We start from the raw sequence: 15,752 nt of genomic DNA, 5'->3' as shown, positions 1-15,752 counted from the left end.
ACAGGTTATGATTATGTTATGGACCGTTAACAGTCATAACAAAGACCCATTCTTCCAACAACAATAGGCCCAGTGGCTGTTTGTTTGTAATAACAGAAAAGGAAGGGTCTATTTGTCTTCTTAATGCTCTGTTGGTGTGTATAACGTCCCAACTACCGCTTCCTGTGCGAGTTTTGTCTAACAAATTTTGTTTACCTAGGGTTTTCCTGAGCGGCGGGCCCCGGGGAACTTTGTTTTCCCAAGTATGGGACGCCACATGCATCAATATCAAATTCATAGTATAGAAACGTTTGCGTCCTTTGATCAATGTACAGTTGCTAGAACTTTTATTGGAGGCCATTTTTTTTTTTTAATTGGTCGTTCACTGTCAATACTGCAACAGCATTGTCTTTGTCTTGGTCAACAATTTACGGTAAATGTGGTTAGTCAAGGCAGTAGGAAGGAAAATGGTAAAGGATTAAATCAGAGACCATGAACAACTGCTGGAGATCGAATACCAAAACTTGGGCAGCCTTAAAGGAGTCCAGCAAAAACGGTCTTTAACTCTAAACAAGAAGAAGGTATGTGTCAAACTAAAACTCTACAAACAATTGATGCAGTAAAAGAATTCACATTTTGAGGCCTTTGACATAGAAATTTTCATAGAGGCTGCTTAAACACTAAAGAGATAGCCAAACACAACCAAATTATGCTTACCAGAATATGGTTACCAGCCAAATGCTATCGCAAGTGAACCCTATATGACTGGTATCATACAACGTTTTGCTTAGCAGAATTTTTTAAGCAAAATTTTCTGCTTCAAGACACTGGACAGTGTTGGTAAGTGTCAAAGATCACGATCAGTCTCACTTGGTGTATCTCAACATATGCACAAAAGTTGCGAGATAATAATGGAAGAAAAAACACCCTTGTCACACGAAAACTACGTTACTTAAGAGCAGAAGCAGAGGGAGCCGTTTCTCACAATGTTTTATACTATCAACAGCTCTCCATTGTTCGTTACCAAGTAAGTTTTTATGCTAACAATTATTTTGAGTAATTACCAATCGTGTCCAGTGCCTTTAAGCAGCTATGAAATTGGTCCCTATGGTTTGGCTCTTAAAAAAAGTTGTTTTGTTGAAATGAAAGAATACAAGATTAGATGTTCGTTGACAGAAGCTCATGCCTTACTTTGTCAAGCATTAATTGCGACTTTTTTCAACCCCCCCCCCCCCCAAAGTTTTTGATTTTGAAATAGGATTAATTCTTGAAAACAGAAAACGAGAAGTTTTTAACAACTTTGGCCCTCCATACTATAAGTTTGCAAAACAGACTAAACTATTTAATCCGCTTTTTCAGTGTTGTGTGAACACACTGATTTATTTTCGGCCACCACATCATCACACACACCCCCACGACGAGAGACCGTACACACGAGTCGAGTCAACAAAAAGTGCACAGTGCACTTTGTGTGCTCCCTGCTTTTTCTCAAAATTGTAAGTCAGACTAGCTATGGAATACTGTCTTCTAGGTTTGGTAAGTTTAATGCCTGTTCATATACTGTAATGTTAGCTATGGTTAAGGTTACTAAAATGTAACTCGGGCGAGTGTTTTAACTTAAGTTTGTAATCAACGAGCGAGAGTGTTCACTTTGTTAGGGGTACGGAGCCCGGTCTGTCGGCCGTGCCCTAGGAGTAGGAGCTCTAGCTCCGGTGTAGGAGCGCAGCTGGTGCACTGGACACCCGGACAGTGATCCCCGTAAAATCAGTCACCGTTGTTAGACAATGTGGCTGGTGTTCATCCCCTTTTGTTTTCTGAATTTCGGAACAAATGGTTTTGGGCTGTTAACGGTCGTAGTGTACTTCGTTTTTTTTAAAAGTCTTCTTGATCTTTGTTTTTGACCATACACAATCATAATGACAACAATGTAAACAAAAACAAATCCTTTAGTAGGATGCTATAATCATGGAGATGCTTTCATCCTTGCTCTATGCTTTTTGAACCTGTAAAGAGGAGTTGTAGTATATCACAACCTCTATGTGGATGATATGGAATTGAACAGTTAGGAGAAACTTTAGGTTGACTACATAATCATAGTCGTCCAACATAGTATATTGGGTGATAAATCACAATTTCTTGATTTGTGCAATTCATAGCCGTTAAACAAATGCATAATGAGAGATTGGCTGTGCCAGCTTGGTGTTACATCTCTTGTTGGAGTTTGTCGAGTTCCCTTGACGGGAAGATCATCCAAACAAACAAACCAACAAACAAACCATCAAACAAACAAACAAACAAACAAACAATACACAAACAAATCAAACTTCTGAAACTTACTTGAGTTACAGTTACACAGTTTAAACTTAATAAAGGTCGTCACAAGTGTGTGATTTCTACACATGGTATGACCATCAAAGTTGAGGTTAAACCAAGTTTAATGCACTCAATGTGTACGTGTACGTATGTCAATGACTGAACAGTTTCCATCAGCGGACAGGATATCTAAAAGACTCTTAGAGGACAAACTGTGCTCACCGTGTCAGGGACATTGAGTAACTGCATATTACAACAAAAACAGCTTCCCCCAAAACGATCAGAGGGCAGAGTATATTGAAAGAAGCGTTGAGTTGTGAACCTCTGGTTCTTTTAAGAACAAACAGTAGGCCTATTAATATTACACGTGGTGCTACCACAAACCTCACCTGAAAATAGTTTGTTCTGAAATTAAAGTCTGTTCTGTAATTTTAGCCAATTCTCGTCAGATGACGTCGAGTACAATGCAAATATTTCCAAAGTAGCTCATGGCTGATATTTATAAACGCGTGTTTGCTTGGTTTCCCTGTAACTTACAAAGACAGACAAATGGTACTGAGAATCAAACTCAAAATCTCCCTTTATGATGGGGCATCCATGCTTGCTATTTTTCCTGCATTCACTGCCAATCATGCCTTATGTTTCTCATCAAATACTATGGAGCCAGACTTGGACTGTAATGATTTTAATGGGAGGTCTACAGGCTGCAAAGTTTGATGGATTGGAAGAAAGCTCCGGCTAGACCACTGCTGCTATCAACATAGGCGTCCCTGGAACTGTTGATCATTAAGATTTTAATAAAAAATAAAAAATGGCCTGTTAAAGGTTTACAGACCTGACTCGGACACTTGGATCGACCCCATTATTTATAATAGTCAGCAGAAGGACAAGAAGTATTTGTCCAGTATTCAGAGGGCACGTTTTCTTTCAGTTACTGTTTTCTTCAGCAGCCCACCCCAGGACTGAGCCTTGCCACACAATAAGACCACAAGCTGTTCCCAGGGTCATCCCCTTTTACAGCCAGCAGACTGGTAATTGACAGTCCATCCTGAGCAATTACACGCCTGACTGAAGCTACATCAAGCTGTCTTTTTATAACTGTAGGTGATTATGCCAGCAGTAGGCCTAACCTCATGGTACTCAAGAGCATAAAGTACTGTCCTTACTCTATGTCAGAAGTATCGCTTGATGTCAAAATAAACCAATCCCTTTATCTCGAGGATTGATCCCTGGTGGACCTCTGGAACTGTGTAGACCAAGGTTTCTTTAATGGTTGACAGGCTGGAGTTCACAAACCTCACATATTCATTCTACATTATAAGTCGAGTTGTCTCTGGTCTTAGTGATTTGTATTGTGGCATCACACTTTGCTTGGCATGATGACCACGGTACTTACGACCGAATAAGCCGATTTCACGAAACCCTAGGATTAATCCTATCTCGAGTTAGGACAAGTAACCCGTTCTAACTTGGGATGGGTTCAATGCGCCCTAACGTCTTCGGATGCGGAACTGAACTCGTCCTAAGTCCTAAGATTAATCCTAAGTTAGGAAGAGTTTGGTGAAATCGACGGCTTATCTCTTTGCGAAATGGAGCCAAGGGTTTCATGTTGATTTTGCTTCTGTGAACCAATGGCTCTGTTCATGATCCGTCAACTCATGGTCTAGCCAGTGCAACCTATTATCTGCTTGATTAAAATCTCTTTTTTGTGTGTGAGAAATCTGTTTATAAAGCGAAGCTGGCAGACGTTAACAGTAGACATGCAGAGCTGTTAGTTCCAATGCTATCTTTGTACAAGTAATCATGCAAAAAAACACTGTCACCATTGTTTGCAAAGTCTACATGTATGGTACATCTTAGATCTCGTCCTCCCATTGTTAAGTTAGATTTTGACCTGTAAGGGCAAAAACCAAATCCTATTATAATCTTTATCCATGCAAAATTAACATCTTATAGGCTATTGACCTGTTTTGAATCGCAATGCTTTCCACAGAAATTCTGATCAAGCATCAAAAGGTCAATGGCCTTGTGCTTTATCCCTGATGCAAAATTTACTTCTTAAATAGCCTATTGACCTGTTTAAATCACAGTGCTATCCCCAGAATTTCTTATCAAGCGCCAAAACATTTTATTCAGTCTGGGAAATTTCAATTGTGAGCAATGTTTCCATTCTAACCCTGAAACCCTCTTAGCGGGATTTTCACCTTCAACCTCCGCACTCTTGAATTCTTCAGTTTGGACTAAGTGCAAACTTCCAAACAACTGAACGTTTACTTTGGAAGAGGGGAGGTAACAACTTCCAGGCCTGTATGCTTCGTTTTTGAAACCTTGGGGAAGGGCACCAAGGCACTTTCTCCTTGAACAGGGCACCTTAATCCTACGAGGAAATTGTAAGTTTTGTACTGGAGCTTTTCAAGGGCACCACTGCAATGACCAGGGGGTTTTGACAAAAACTACATGTTTTTTTTTTTTTTACACAATGGTGGCTCGTTGGAAACAGCTGTGCAATAACGTGTTTTCACAACTTGTTGTATTTAAGATATCCTGTATCTGTGTTTTAGGGTTAATATTTTGTCAACAGTAAGGGTCCTTTCAGAATAATCAATGTTGAAATGTCAATTTTGTTCGAAATTTGTTGACCCAACTACTGTATGTAAATTATGTGTGAATCTGTGAACAGGTACTTTCCAATGTTGTGCACTCTAATTTTAAAAACAAAGAACAGATTACTATAAACCCATTGTTTAAACACTTTGTTCAACAAAGTAGCCCAGTTCTGGTCATAAATATGGTTTGAACATGGAGGAAGGGTTATGTACTGCCGTAGCAACCAGTGAAGATTGACCCAAGATAATTCAATAAATTTGTCTGAAACTTTTACAAGATTGCTTTCAAGACCATTTTTATCTGAAACAATCAGTATCGGAAGTGATTTTTTTAGTTGCTAGAAAATGAATTCCCCTGTCTGACATGAATTTTTTTTAGAGAGGGTAGATATTTCCTTTAATCTTGCCCAACGTCAGTCATGACTAATACCCACACTTCCAATAAAAAAGGGGAGGATATACCCAGATGAATTGCAGCACCCAAGTTATTTAAGGATGTCGCTCCAGCAGAGGTCATGCCTGTGACTCCAACCATTAACCAAATAATTCAGGACAAAGAAAATGGGTACTGGGGTTCCTTTGAACCATAAATTTACCCTTTTGAAAAAACCTTTCATCATTTTGGTGTTGTTGCAAATTAATTTTCACAAAACAATTTCTAACTTAATAGTGAAGACAAAATATTGTTTTAAACTTACCAGAGGGATATTAATAGACACAGGTAGTAGTTAATTATGTAGGTCTGTGTGGGCACTTGGGTGGACAAATTCTCCAGCGATTTCAAAACTGTTTGAATTTAAATCACATGAATCTATAGGAATATAACATTCGGCTGATTCAGATGATTTCCTCATTTTTGGTTTCGAGCTATGCCATTAAAAACCGAAAAAAACTGTTTTGCTGTACATTTGCTGTTAGGCTGGTTACTTCATTTGTTGATGCATGCTTAGCCTGAGTCAGGTCTGCCAAATGTAGGAATTGATTGTGTTAACCACAAGCAAAAATTAAGCACAGTGGGGTTTTATAAATTGCACTTTGCTCTATGGGAATAGGGCCCTAACTTATTATTTTTATTTTCAGGGTCTGCACTGTACTTAGGGGTGCAGGGGTGGGGGGGGGGTGTTTGTTGTTTGTTTTGATGATCTTCCCATCAAGGGAACTCAACAAACTCCCACAAGGGGATATCAACACGGCCAATCTCTCTGGTGAACATTGGTATTATTGAAAGCAATGAGCTAGCCAGTTGGACGGTCCACTTGAACAGAATCTGCACTTGTCCCCATGACCTCAAGGTAGAACTAGATTCAGAATTAACTGGCCATTGTAAGTGGTTTGTGGCTGTATTAGGATTGTTGAATGTCTGATGGTCTGATGAATCCAGAAGGAACCTTCAGGCCGGGATTAATCATGGGTGTACAACAGGAAACGGTGGTCTGGATGCCTTGATCTCCAGGCGGACAACTTGGAGAGAACTTTCAAACTTTCAGGCCGCGATAGAATACATACCAACTGGGCAATGTTCATTATTTCCTAGTGAATGCTGGTTCATACTCGGGCATGATACTTCATGGATGATGGAGGCAACAGAAGCCATTGCCTTCATGCCCCCTTGGTCATTGCCTTGGTGCCCTTGAAATGCTCCGCAGCAGAAATCTACAGGGTGCTCTTTACGATAGAGAAAATGCCTTGGTTCCCTTGCCCTTTCAAAAATGAAGCTCACAGGCCTGCACACTACAAGCTCTATTTTTGGGATTGTTAGGATTACAGTAGAATTTTTCCAGACATGGTTTAAACACGGGTCACAACAGGAAACGCGGTGGGGAAGGGCTGTTATTAATTAATGACAAGCAATGGTTTTGAAATGCTTACGTAGGTCCTACAGTAAAATCCATTGTCTCTTCATTGTAGAGTGTATGGTACAGTGTACCAAGGACAGACTCGAAAGTTTTCAAAATGAATTGAGAAAAGAATCCACTCTACTGTGGACAATTTGATTTTACATTCACATTAAAGTCTTCCATCCGGTCTGGTTGGATTTATAACTAAAAAACAGGATGCGGTGGGACTTATTACAGTATCTGCATCAAACCCAGCACAGGATTCCATTGAGGTTGTGAGTATTTGGTGATGACCAAAGTTGAAACAAGTTTTGCAGGATCTATAAAGGTTAATGGTTTCCTTCTCCCATAATGAAATAGTTTTTTTCTAAGTTATTTTTACAGACAGGTGGCTTTAAATGAATGGAGTATCCAGGAAATGGTAGAATTGTCATTAGGGCAGAGACTAACGGTAGTAAGGCCACGGAGAAGTGACGAGAAGTTTTTGCTGAAAATTCATTCCACCTGCTTTTGAATATCATGGATTATCAGGCCCTCTGTTGCCCTGGTCTTGGCCCTGGTGCCCCCTCAAAAGGGTTCCCGTTGACGCCAAGATTTTTCATTCGTGCCCTCTGCAAAGTTAAATTGGCCTTGCCCTCTCAAAGATGAGATTCAAAGCCTGGGATACCCAGTGGTGGTTGGCCTTGGTTCCCCTTTAAACAATTTTCCCAGATGCCTAGAGACATTCTAATTTTGCCATTGAAAAGCCTTACTGTAGGATATGGAGGAACCTCTGATTAAATCCCTTTTCATACTAGGCCTACCTACTGTACCTTTGATCCATGATTCCACGTACCCGTGTGAAAAGTCTTCTAAAAGTGACCTAGAGATTCCATTCACACTACAATATGTGTTAACCCAGAGAAAAGTTTTTAACTTCAATAATATTTTAACCCTTAGGTAGACAGGGTCAGGGTTCAACTTCATCCGGATTAGCCACTGAGGGTTTGTTAATCCCGGAGAATGTTAAGCCCCTAAAAGTGTTGTGTTCTTTTTGAATTTTGGGCGGAGTAAAAAATAAAACATGTTTCACGTTCGGGTTTTTCAAAACAGGAAGAGGGGCTTTTTATTTTTTATTTTTTATTTCAAGATGGCCGCCATTCTTTGTTAAAATGTCAAATATCCATTGTTTTTTCTACTGCTGAAATACACAAAACATAAATGAAACAATTTAGTCGAGGCATTCAGACAAGACATTCAGATTGTTTTTGCTGAGATCATTTAAAATAAACCTATTTAAAAAAAAAAAAAAAAAATGTGCATAAAAAAATAAAATAAAAAATAAAATAAAAAAGGAGGCGGCTTGTAAAAAGGAAGTGGGCGGGGACGCGAAACATGTTTTATTTTTTACTAGGCCTTGTGCGTGACGGAAAAATTCTCTGGATTAAAGTCTAGTGTGAAAGAGGCTATATTAAATTTCAATCCTGCACCTGAATTACTCTAGTAACCAGCCATTACTTGCTTCAGAGCATGCATGAAATAAAATGCCAAAGTTTAAAATAGAGTCTGTCTGTGTTTATGGGGAAGTCAATTGTAAGCAGTGAACTGGAGTAAATGGCTGCCAGCAAGTGCTCCGAGAATGTTTTTATACAAGTGAAAACAGATTCTTGCAGGAAGCAATATAAAATGTCAACACAATAAAATTTTCATTGGCCCTTTATGACTGTTGTAATGGGTAATTGTGAATGACATGTTCGTGATACCCCAGAGAGCCCACCAAACACATGCTGTGGCTGCACAGTACATAGTACATTTGTAAAGAGTGCTTTATGTGGGGGGTGATATGCCCGAAAGCCAAGTTTATGAGTTGAACGTTATTGTTATGCACTCCATGGGTTTGATGTGCACCAATTATCGTTGGAGAATGGATATTTTGTCAGCGATAATGGTATAATGAAGTACTTAATCCAAACATGTAACATGAATGATCCAAACGAAAGTATTGGAATCAAGTCTGAATAATTGATTCATAAATGAAAAAAAAAAGGTAGTGCATCCGGCCCTTAAAGGCAATGGGTACTATTGGTAATTACTCAAAATAATTATTAGCATAAAACCTTTCTTGGTGACAAGTAATGGGGAGAGGTTGGTAGTATAAAACATTGTGAGAAACGTCTCCCTTTGCAGTGACGTTGTTTTCGAGAAAGAAGTAATTTTGAGGTCTCGAAATCGAGCATCAGAAAGCACACTACTTCGTGTGACAAGGTTTTTCATTCTTTCACTATTATCTCGCAACTTCGGCGACCAATTGAGCTCAAATTTTCACAGGTTTGTTATTTTATGTTGAGATACACAAAGTGAGAAGAGTGGTCTTTGACAATTACCAATAGTGTCCAGTGTCTTTTAAGTACAAACCAGGTTCCTAGTGGATGCATGACACCAAAGCCTACATCCTTCTGGACTGTGAACCGGGGGTGCTCTGTACTTTTGCTAGGGTGCCCTTCGCAAATCATGGAGGCGCCCCTTACCAGAGGGAAATTGCTGTGCCCCTTCAAAAGTGAAGCCCAAGGCCTGCTACTTGTTGAAACACAATGATGTTTTTGTTCTTAATAATCAATTCAAGTGTGACTTGTTTCCTTCATTCTACTGCAGGGTGATTCGTTATGAAGACAAGCTGTTAAAGTGGTCATCTTTGACCCCTTTGATGGTCGGTCAGTAAGCTCCAAGAGCATCCAGTTATCAATCCAATCAAAGGGCCGTCCAACATGGCCGCCAAGATGACCCTGTTACTAGTCCTGGTTCTTTCTATAACGACCACTGTGATTGGTCAGCTGGTGCTCGTCAATGAACCATTGGAGGTTGCCATTGGTCGGACGGTTGTTCTTGATGAGAGGGTACTGGCCATCCAGTCACCCGAGGAGGATGAACAGTGTAAGGTTGAGGTCGCCATTGATGAACCTTTTTATCAACGAGTCGGAACTCTGGAGCCCCAGGTAAATAAGATTTTATTACAATAATTTGACTGTTTGGCGACTCTCTGTATTCCGACACCCCTACATGTATGTATACATTCCCGCGTCCCCTTGTGATTATGCCACATGTAGGGTAGTGCTGGGCGAATATTGAAATTTTGATATTCGGATACCGCTGGCCAACTATCCGAAATTAACCGGATATTGGAATAGGTTTTTTTGCCGCTAGAGGGCGCTATTCAAAAAAAAAATTGGTTTTAGACAGTGTCAATCGGTTCATTCATAAAAATAACCGGATCTAATTTAAAGATGGCGATTTGCTTTTTCTTTTGATCGTGATTGACTCTACGTGAAGGAAAACTTTCGTAATCTTTGAACAAATTACGTCCGAAATGTCATTGTTTTAACTCTTCATGGAGGTGAGCATAGTTAAATACTTAATTTATGCTGTTTTATGCTGTCTTAATAGAAGTTTCATAATGATTCAGACAAAACATTCCTATCAGTTGTCGCCCGACGTCCGCGGATATTCGGATATTAAAAGAATATCCGGTTACTTGGTTGTAATTACAGAACTATCGGGTTTATAAATAGGTATTCGCGCCCTATGCGGATATCCGGTTACGAAAAAAAAGGCATTCGCGGTTATGAATAGGAAAACCTATTCGCCATTAACCGGATATTCGAATAATTCGCCCAGGCCTAATGTAGGGTTAGGGTTAGGGTAAGAATAGGAAAACACAAAGTATACTGGTTTGCCTCAAAGCTCATTTGGTAGAGTGTAGGGGGTCTTGGGTTCAAAACCCAATAAGGACCCTCTGATTTTTCTCTCATCGAATATCATAAAGTTGTCAGCCACAAACAGTTTATTTTATTTGCCACACCAAGCTTCAAATCTTACTTAAATTTTTACAGATTACAGTGGAGATAGCTTACTGATTCATGATTCAACTGTGCCAAGCTGTACCTTTACTGACAAACATTTATTTTAGTAAACGAGGGAGCCAATTTTGCCCGAATGCCGCCATTGATGATCGTGAAATATTGTCATCAGGCCCCAATTATATAAGGCCACTAAACACAACAATGTGCTTAGCACAGAAACATCTTGCTTAGCAGAAACTGGGTACCGACCAAAATTCCATAAATTTAAGATTGATGCAAATGGTGCCCCACTAGTTTTTGTTTGCTTAGCAAAGAAAATTGCTAAGCAGTATTTTCTGCTTAACAGCTTTACGAAATTGGGTCCAGATCATTGGGGGAAACTAAAGAAATGTAAAGTGTGGGAGATTGTCTGCTGTCTTCAACACCTGTAGAGTGCAGACTTACCTTAAAATACACCTGCCGCCCTCCCACTTAATGAGTTATCTCAATAGTAGTTTCCTGCCCGGCCCTGTGTCAATGTCTAAGATAATATCCTGTCACCTCCTTCTTCCCGGTTCTACTTGCACTCTCTGTTGCTGTGAAGTGATCCCTACTAAAGGTTGTTTCTGAGACGCTTAGCTAGATAGGCCGTCGTAGTTTTGAAAATTCTTTCTAGTGTACATGTACTTCTATGTCTTAAAGGGGACAACTTTGTTTTTTTGACCGGTACAAATGTTTTGATCTTATAATTATTAAGTTCTACATAATTATGTCCAAGCAGAAAGAAATATTTATTTAATCCTTAATTTGAAAACACAATCTGAGAAGTGTATTGACAGAAATATTTCTCAGATTCGATTTTGGAGGATAAAACCTGACATATTTATCAATAACCACATTTAATCCAAGTCTTCAAGAATAAATGGCCTTATTTGGAAGTAAAATGTTTCTCAAAAATGCTTTATACTATCAAAAGTATGCATTAGTGCTGGTCTGCATTTTATCAACCAGAAGCTTTGAAGTTGACACTCCAATTATGTACATGTGTATTTTGCTTGTTTGGTATTTTCTTACTGCTTCAAGTTAAAATGAAAACTGATAAAAGTTCAAGACAAAATTTCTGGCGTCACACTAAAACTCTGAAGTACAACAGATGTGCCACAGAAAGTGAAATAAACTTGAAGTTAACGATTGGGGTCAGGGTAGTGGTTATTGAACCTGTGCGCTAGACTCTGGAATTACTGAACCCCAAGGGAATGCCAGCAAGTTTTATTACAGTAATTTGATTAGTGACCTCTAAAAGTTTTGTAGAGTCCTGAAAGCACTTGTTTTCCAGATATTATTTCACCATCAGTAACTTGAGGAGGTCTTGCAATCTCGTCATCTGTAATTGATAAAGTATGAACCTATATGAGAGCATTCCATTGAGTCACTTGATTTTAAAGGGAACGTACATTATACTGTTGGTTTTCGGAACCGTTGGATTGTTTTAACCCCCTATAAATTTAGATATATTTAAACTACAACTGTGACAATTTCATTTCAAAAGATATCGCCAACAAAGCGGTTATTTCCATGTAGGAAGAATAAATTGTAGTTGGCATACACAACCTGAGAAACGCTTACAGTATCCAATGTTGTGGGATCAAATTTTGGGGGGTAAAAACTAAGATCCTTTCCATAACCGCATACTTCGTAGTGAAACGGCTTTCAAAATGCTTACCAATACTATTGAATGCTGCTGTACTATGCTTTGTTGCCATTAGTTGTAAGAGTGAAACGCATACCTTCCCTTAAAAATGATATTACTGTTTCCTTTTTCTGAAAACTTAGTGTGTTGATTCATTCACCCACATTTCACCAGGCAGCCGCGCAATAGGGTATTGGATTAACTATCACACCGAACGACATATCTCTGCACATGGATTGCTCTTCTGTGCCTTTTAAAATTTACAATCAAAGTTCAAATTCCTTTTCGCCTGGAAGTTCTTCCATAATCAGAGAATATTCCGGCTCCTTCCCCAAGCAAGTTCCCTATAAATAGTGAAATAATTCCATAAACTTTCAAGAACATAGTATAACAGATTGTCTAACACTATTGTAATATAGTAAGGTTTGCGGTTAGTCCTTATGAAAGATTTCAATTGAAATTCTCTAAATGAGTTGGGGTGGTTCTAAAAAAAAAACCGTTACTTTATTGTAACTCTATGCTGTGATGTGACATTTTGACAGTATTAGGGTAACCACTTTGCCCTCTAGCATGGTACAATCACCCCACGACCATTTATCCTGTCTGGTCCTGTTATTAGTCTACACTGGGTTGATGTATACAGGAAGGTTAGGGAAGTTCAACCTTAGAAAGTCATGAATGTGAGGAGTAATGCACGTCCCTTCAATGGCATTAACAGCCTAGCCTGGACATAAATTTTTTTTGAGAAAAGCAAGTAGGCCTTTGTCAGCCATAAACCAGGAATCCAGGATGAAAGTGTAAAAAGAGGATGGGATATTCACATCCATGTTTAGTATGCCTTTGTTAATTTGGGAAAAGCGTCTCAATTTACCAATAAGTGACCTTAAACAATGTAAGAAACCAACATTTTTGAGTTGGGCTGTTTTGCCAAGCTGCAGAGCTGCCAGCTCTCCTTGATTTCAATGTAAATGGGAAACTTTGTCCCCGTTAGTTGAATGTGACGCTAAATCGCTCCCTGATCACTTTTTGCAATTATCAATGTAAATGTTGGCAGCCACCAGTGCCTACGAATGTAGGACACTTGTTCATCCAGCAAATTTTCTGGAGCAAAATGTTTATGTACTGAATAAATTTTGATGCTAATATTGAGTAGTCACTGCAGGTCTGGAATTAGTTGATGAGGCAATGGATGCCATGGTCTCCCCTTGCCGCTGGTGCCCCTTCAAAAGTTTCCCTTTTTTTTTCCAATGAAAATTATGGAACTTCGCTTTGCAAAATGAAAATGGCCTTGCCCTTCGTCCAAAGATGAAATGCCAGTAAAATTATGGGTTTTTTTTTAGTAGCAACTGGTACATTTTGTGAAGAATTTAGCTGTTTATACAAGGGAAAAAGTTCTCAACTGAATTCTTTATACACGCTTTGTAAAAGGCTTAATAAATTATTTTTATAACAGCACCTTGCACTGAAACAACCCAACAGAACTATTTACAAAAAAAACCGAGACCTAGAAAAGAGTTACCTAGCTTTAAAATTGATACATGACTACATTGAATATTTACTTTAAAGGCACTGTAAACGTTTGGTAATTGTCAAAGACAAGTGTTCTCACTTGGTGTATCCCATCATAGGCATAAAATAACAAACCTGTGAAAATTTCATCTCAGTTGGTCATCGAATGTGCGAGAAAATGATGACAGAAAAAAACACCCTTGTTGGAATAATTTGTGTGCTTTCAGATAGGAATAAAAGACTTCTAGCTAGAAGTCTTTTAATATTTTAGTGAGAAATTACCTCTTTCTAAAAAAGTACGCTACGTCAGAGGGAGTGGTTTCCAACAATGTTTGATACTATCAATAGCTCTCCAATGCTAGTTACCGAGTCAGTTTTTAAGTTAATATTTGTTTTGAGTAATTACCCAACGTGTACCTTCCCTTTAAATACCATGCTAAGTCCCTTGAAGAACCCTGTATCACGTAAATCTAAAAAAGTTGCTGTAAGATTTCCTTTCTTAATTTCCTTATTCCCCCTGCCGTACATCCCATAACTTGTTTTAACAGATGACTCAGGTTTGAACATTATTAAAAGGTGGAGCCCATCCTTTACATAAATCTATAAAAAGGCTATTCAAGCATTTGTTCATGAACAGGGCCCAATTTCACAGAGATGAAGCAGAAATATTGCTTAGAAATTTGCTGCTGAGCAGAATGCTAGTCACAAATTGTACACGTGACATGGTAGTTGGCTGGTGCCCTAATTCTGGTAAGCAACATTTTGTTGCGCTGAGCTAATGTTTTTGCTTTTAAGCAGCTCCATGAAATTGGGCCCAGTTCATTCATTCCTACAGTGGTGTCTCAATTTAAAATGGAGTGATTCCAACCGTAGCTGTTGAATACAGAACGAGGAGTTTGTCGCCATTGCTGTCGTCTATGGAGCATAAAATTGTGCACTCTAGATGGCCGCATTTGTGCCAAACGTGTTTGTTAACCATTGCTTTGAATGCCTATAAAAACAAGCAAATACGCAGCACGTAGCCTGCTGATAAGCTTGGTTGGCTAAAGCTGCGAATCAAGCATAGAAAACATTCCATATTTTAGGAACGCTTTTATGATACGTTGTCTACTGTTCCATTTCGTTAGAAGTTTTATCCAGGGTACATGTAGTTATCCAGGGCGCGTGCAATATTTAAAATGCTATAAATGGCGAATGATGTGGTACACAACAGTATAATGTACATGTAGGAATTAAGTCACCGCTCTCTTTTTTAAACTCTATGGAAATTAGAGTTTGGTTTCATCAAATTCTCATTACTGTAGTGTATCATTTATTTCCATCAAATTTCATAATTTCAGCCAAAGTATTTTTCACATTTTGTAACTGTACAGATCAATTCTCTCACTTTGATTGTATCCTCATGCCACTGTTAGTTATCAAGCAATGAACTGGATTGTAAAGATCCATACAATTTCCTTTTTCTATGGTAGATATGTTTTTAGGTATGTAGAATTCTTTGTTGGCTAATCAACTGTGAGGAATAATAACCTAGTTCAGTACGAGCTTGTAAAGAATTACAGTGCGTTGTAAAAACAACGCCCTGCCTGCTACATGTACCATGGTCTTAAAGCCATTGGACACTTTCTGAACAGAACAAAAATTAAAAGTTAGCAGATTTACAAATAACTTACAGGGTTTACAGAAGGTAATGTTGAAAGACTTCCCTTGAAATACTATTCCAGGAAATGCTTTAAGGCTAGTGTTGTAAATCATACATGTGTAGAGCTTTGCAGTCGACAAAATCTCTGGAGCCAGATAAAAAAAAAGGAAACCAATTATGCCTGGGATTTCCCTTGAGAATCTTTCATTTTTTCCTCTGGAACTAGTAGAAAGAAAAAAAGATGCCGACAAAATGGATTAAAGGGGATGAGTTTACAAAAGTGACACACGGTGAAGTGGTCAGGTTGGGGCTGCATACCTAGATCTCTTTCAATCCATTTTGACGGCATGTTTGAGAGTT

At 38.8% G+C, this 15,752-nt stretch overlaps 1 protein-coding gene across 2 annotated transcripts in view; it reads left to right on the top strand.

Moving 5' to 3' along the window:
* The first annotated feature begins 1,398 nt into the window (after positions 1 to 1,398).
* Positions 1,399 to 15,752, top strand: part of LOC117297482 (FRAS1-related extracellular matrix protein 1-like) — a 29,390-nt gene continuing 15,036 nt past the window's right edge. Inside the window, exons 1-2 of one of the 2 annotated variants that reach the window (XM_033780543.1) lie at positions 1,399 to 1,515; positions 9,368 to 9,708. In XM_033780543.1, the coding sequence (XP_033636434.1) occupies positions 9,481 to 9,708 (228 nt within the window). In that variant the 5' untranslated portion in view covers positions 1,399 to 1,515; positions 9,368 to 9,480. The remainder of the gene's footprint in view (positions 1,516 to 9,367; positions 9,709 to 15,752) is intronic. The other variant, XM_033780544.1, reaches the window with a different exon arrangement.

Source organism: Asterias rubens, chromosome 12, assembly GCF_902459465.1.
Source record: "Asterias rubens chromosome 12, eAstRub1.3, whole genome shotgun sequence".
Taxonomy (NCBI): Eukaryota; Metazoa; Echinodermata; class Asteroidea; order Forcipulatida; family Asteriidae; genus Asterias; species Asterias rubens.
The sequence above is the reverse complement of the archived record's forward strand: the minus strand, read 5'-3'. Positions and strand labels throughout refer to the sequence as shown.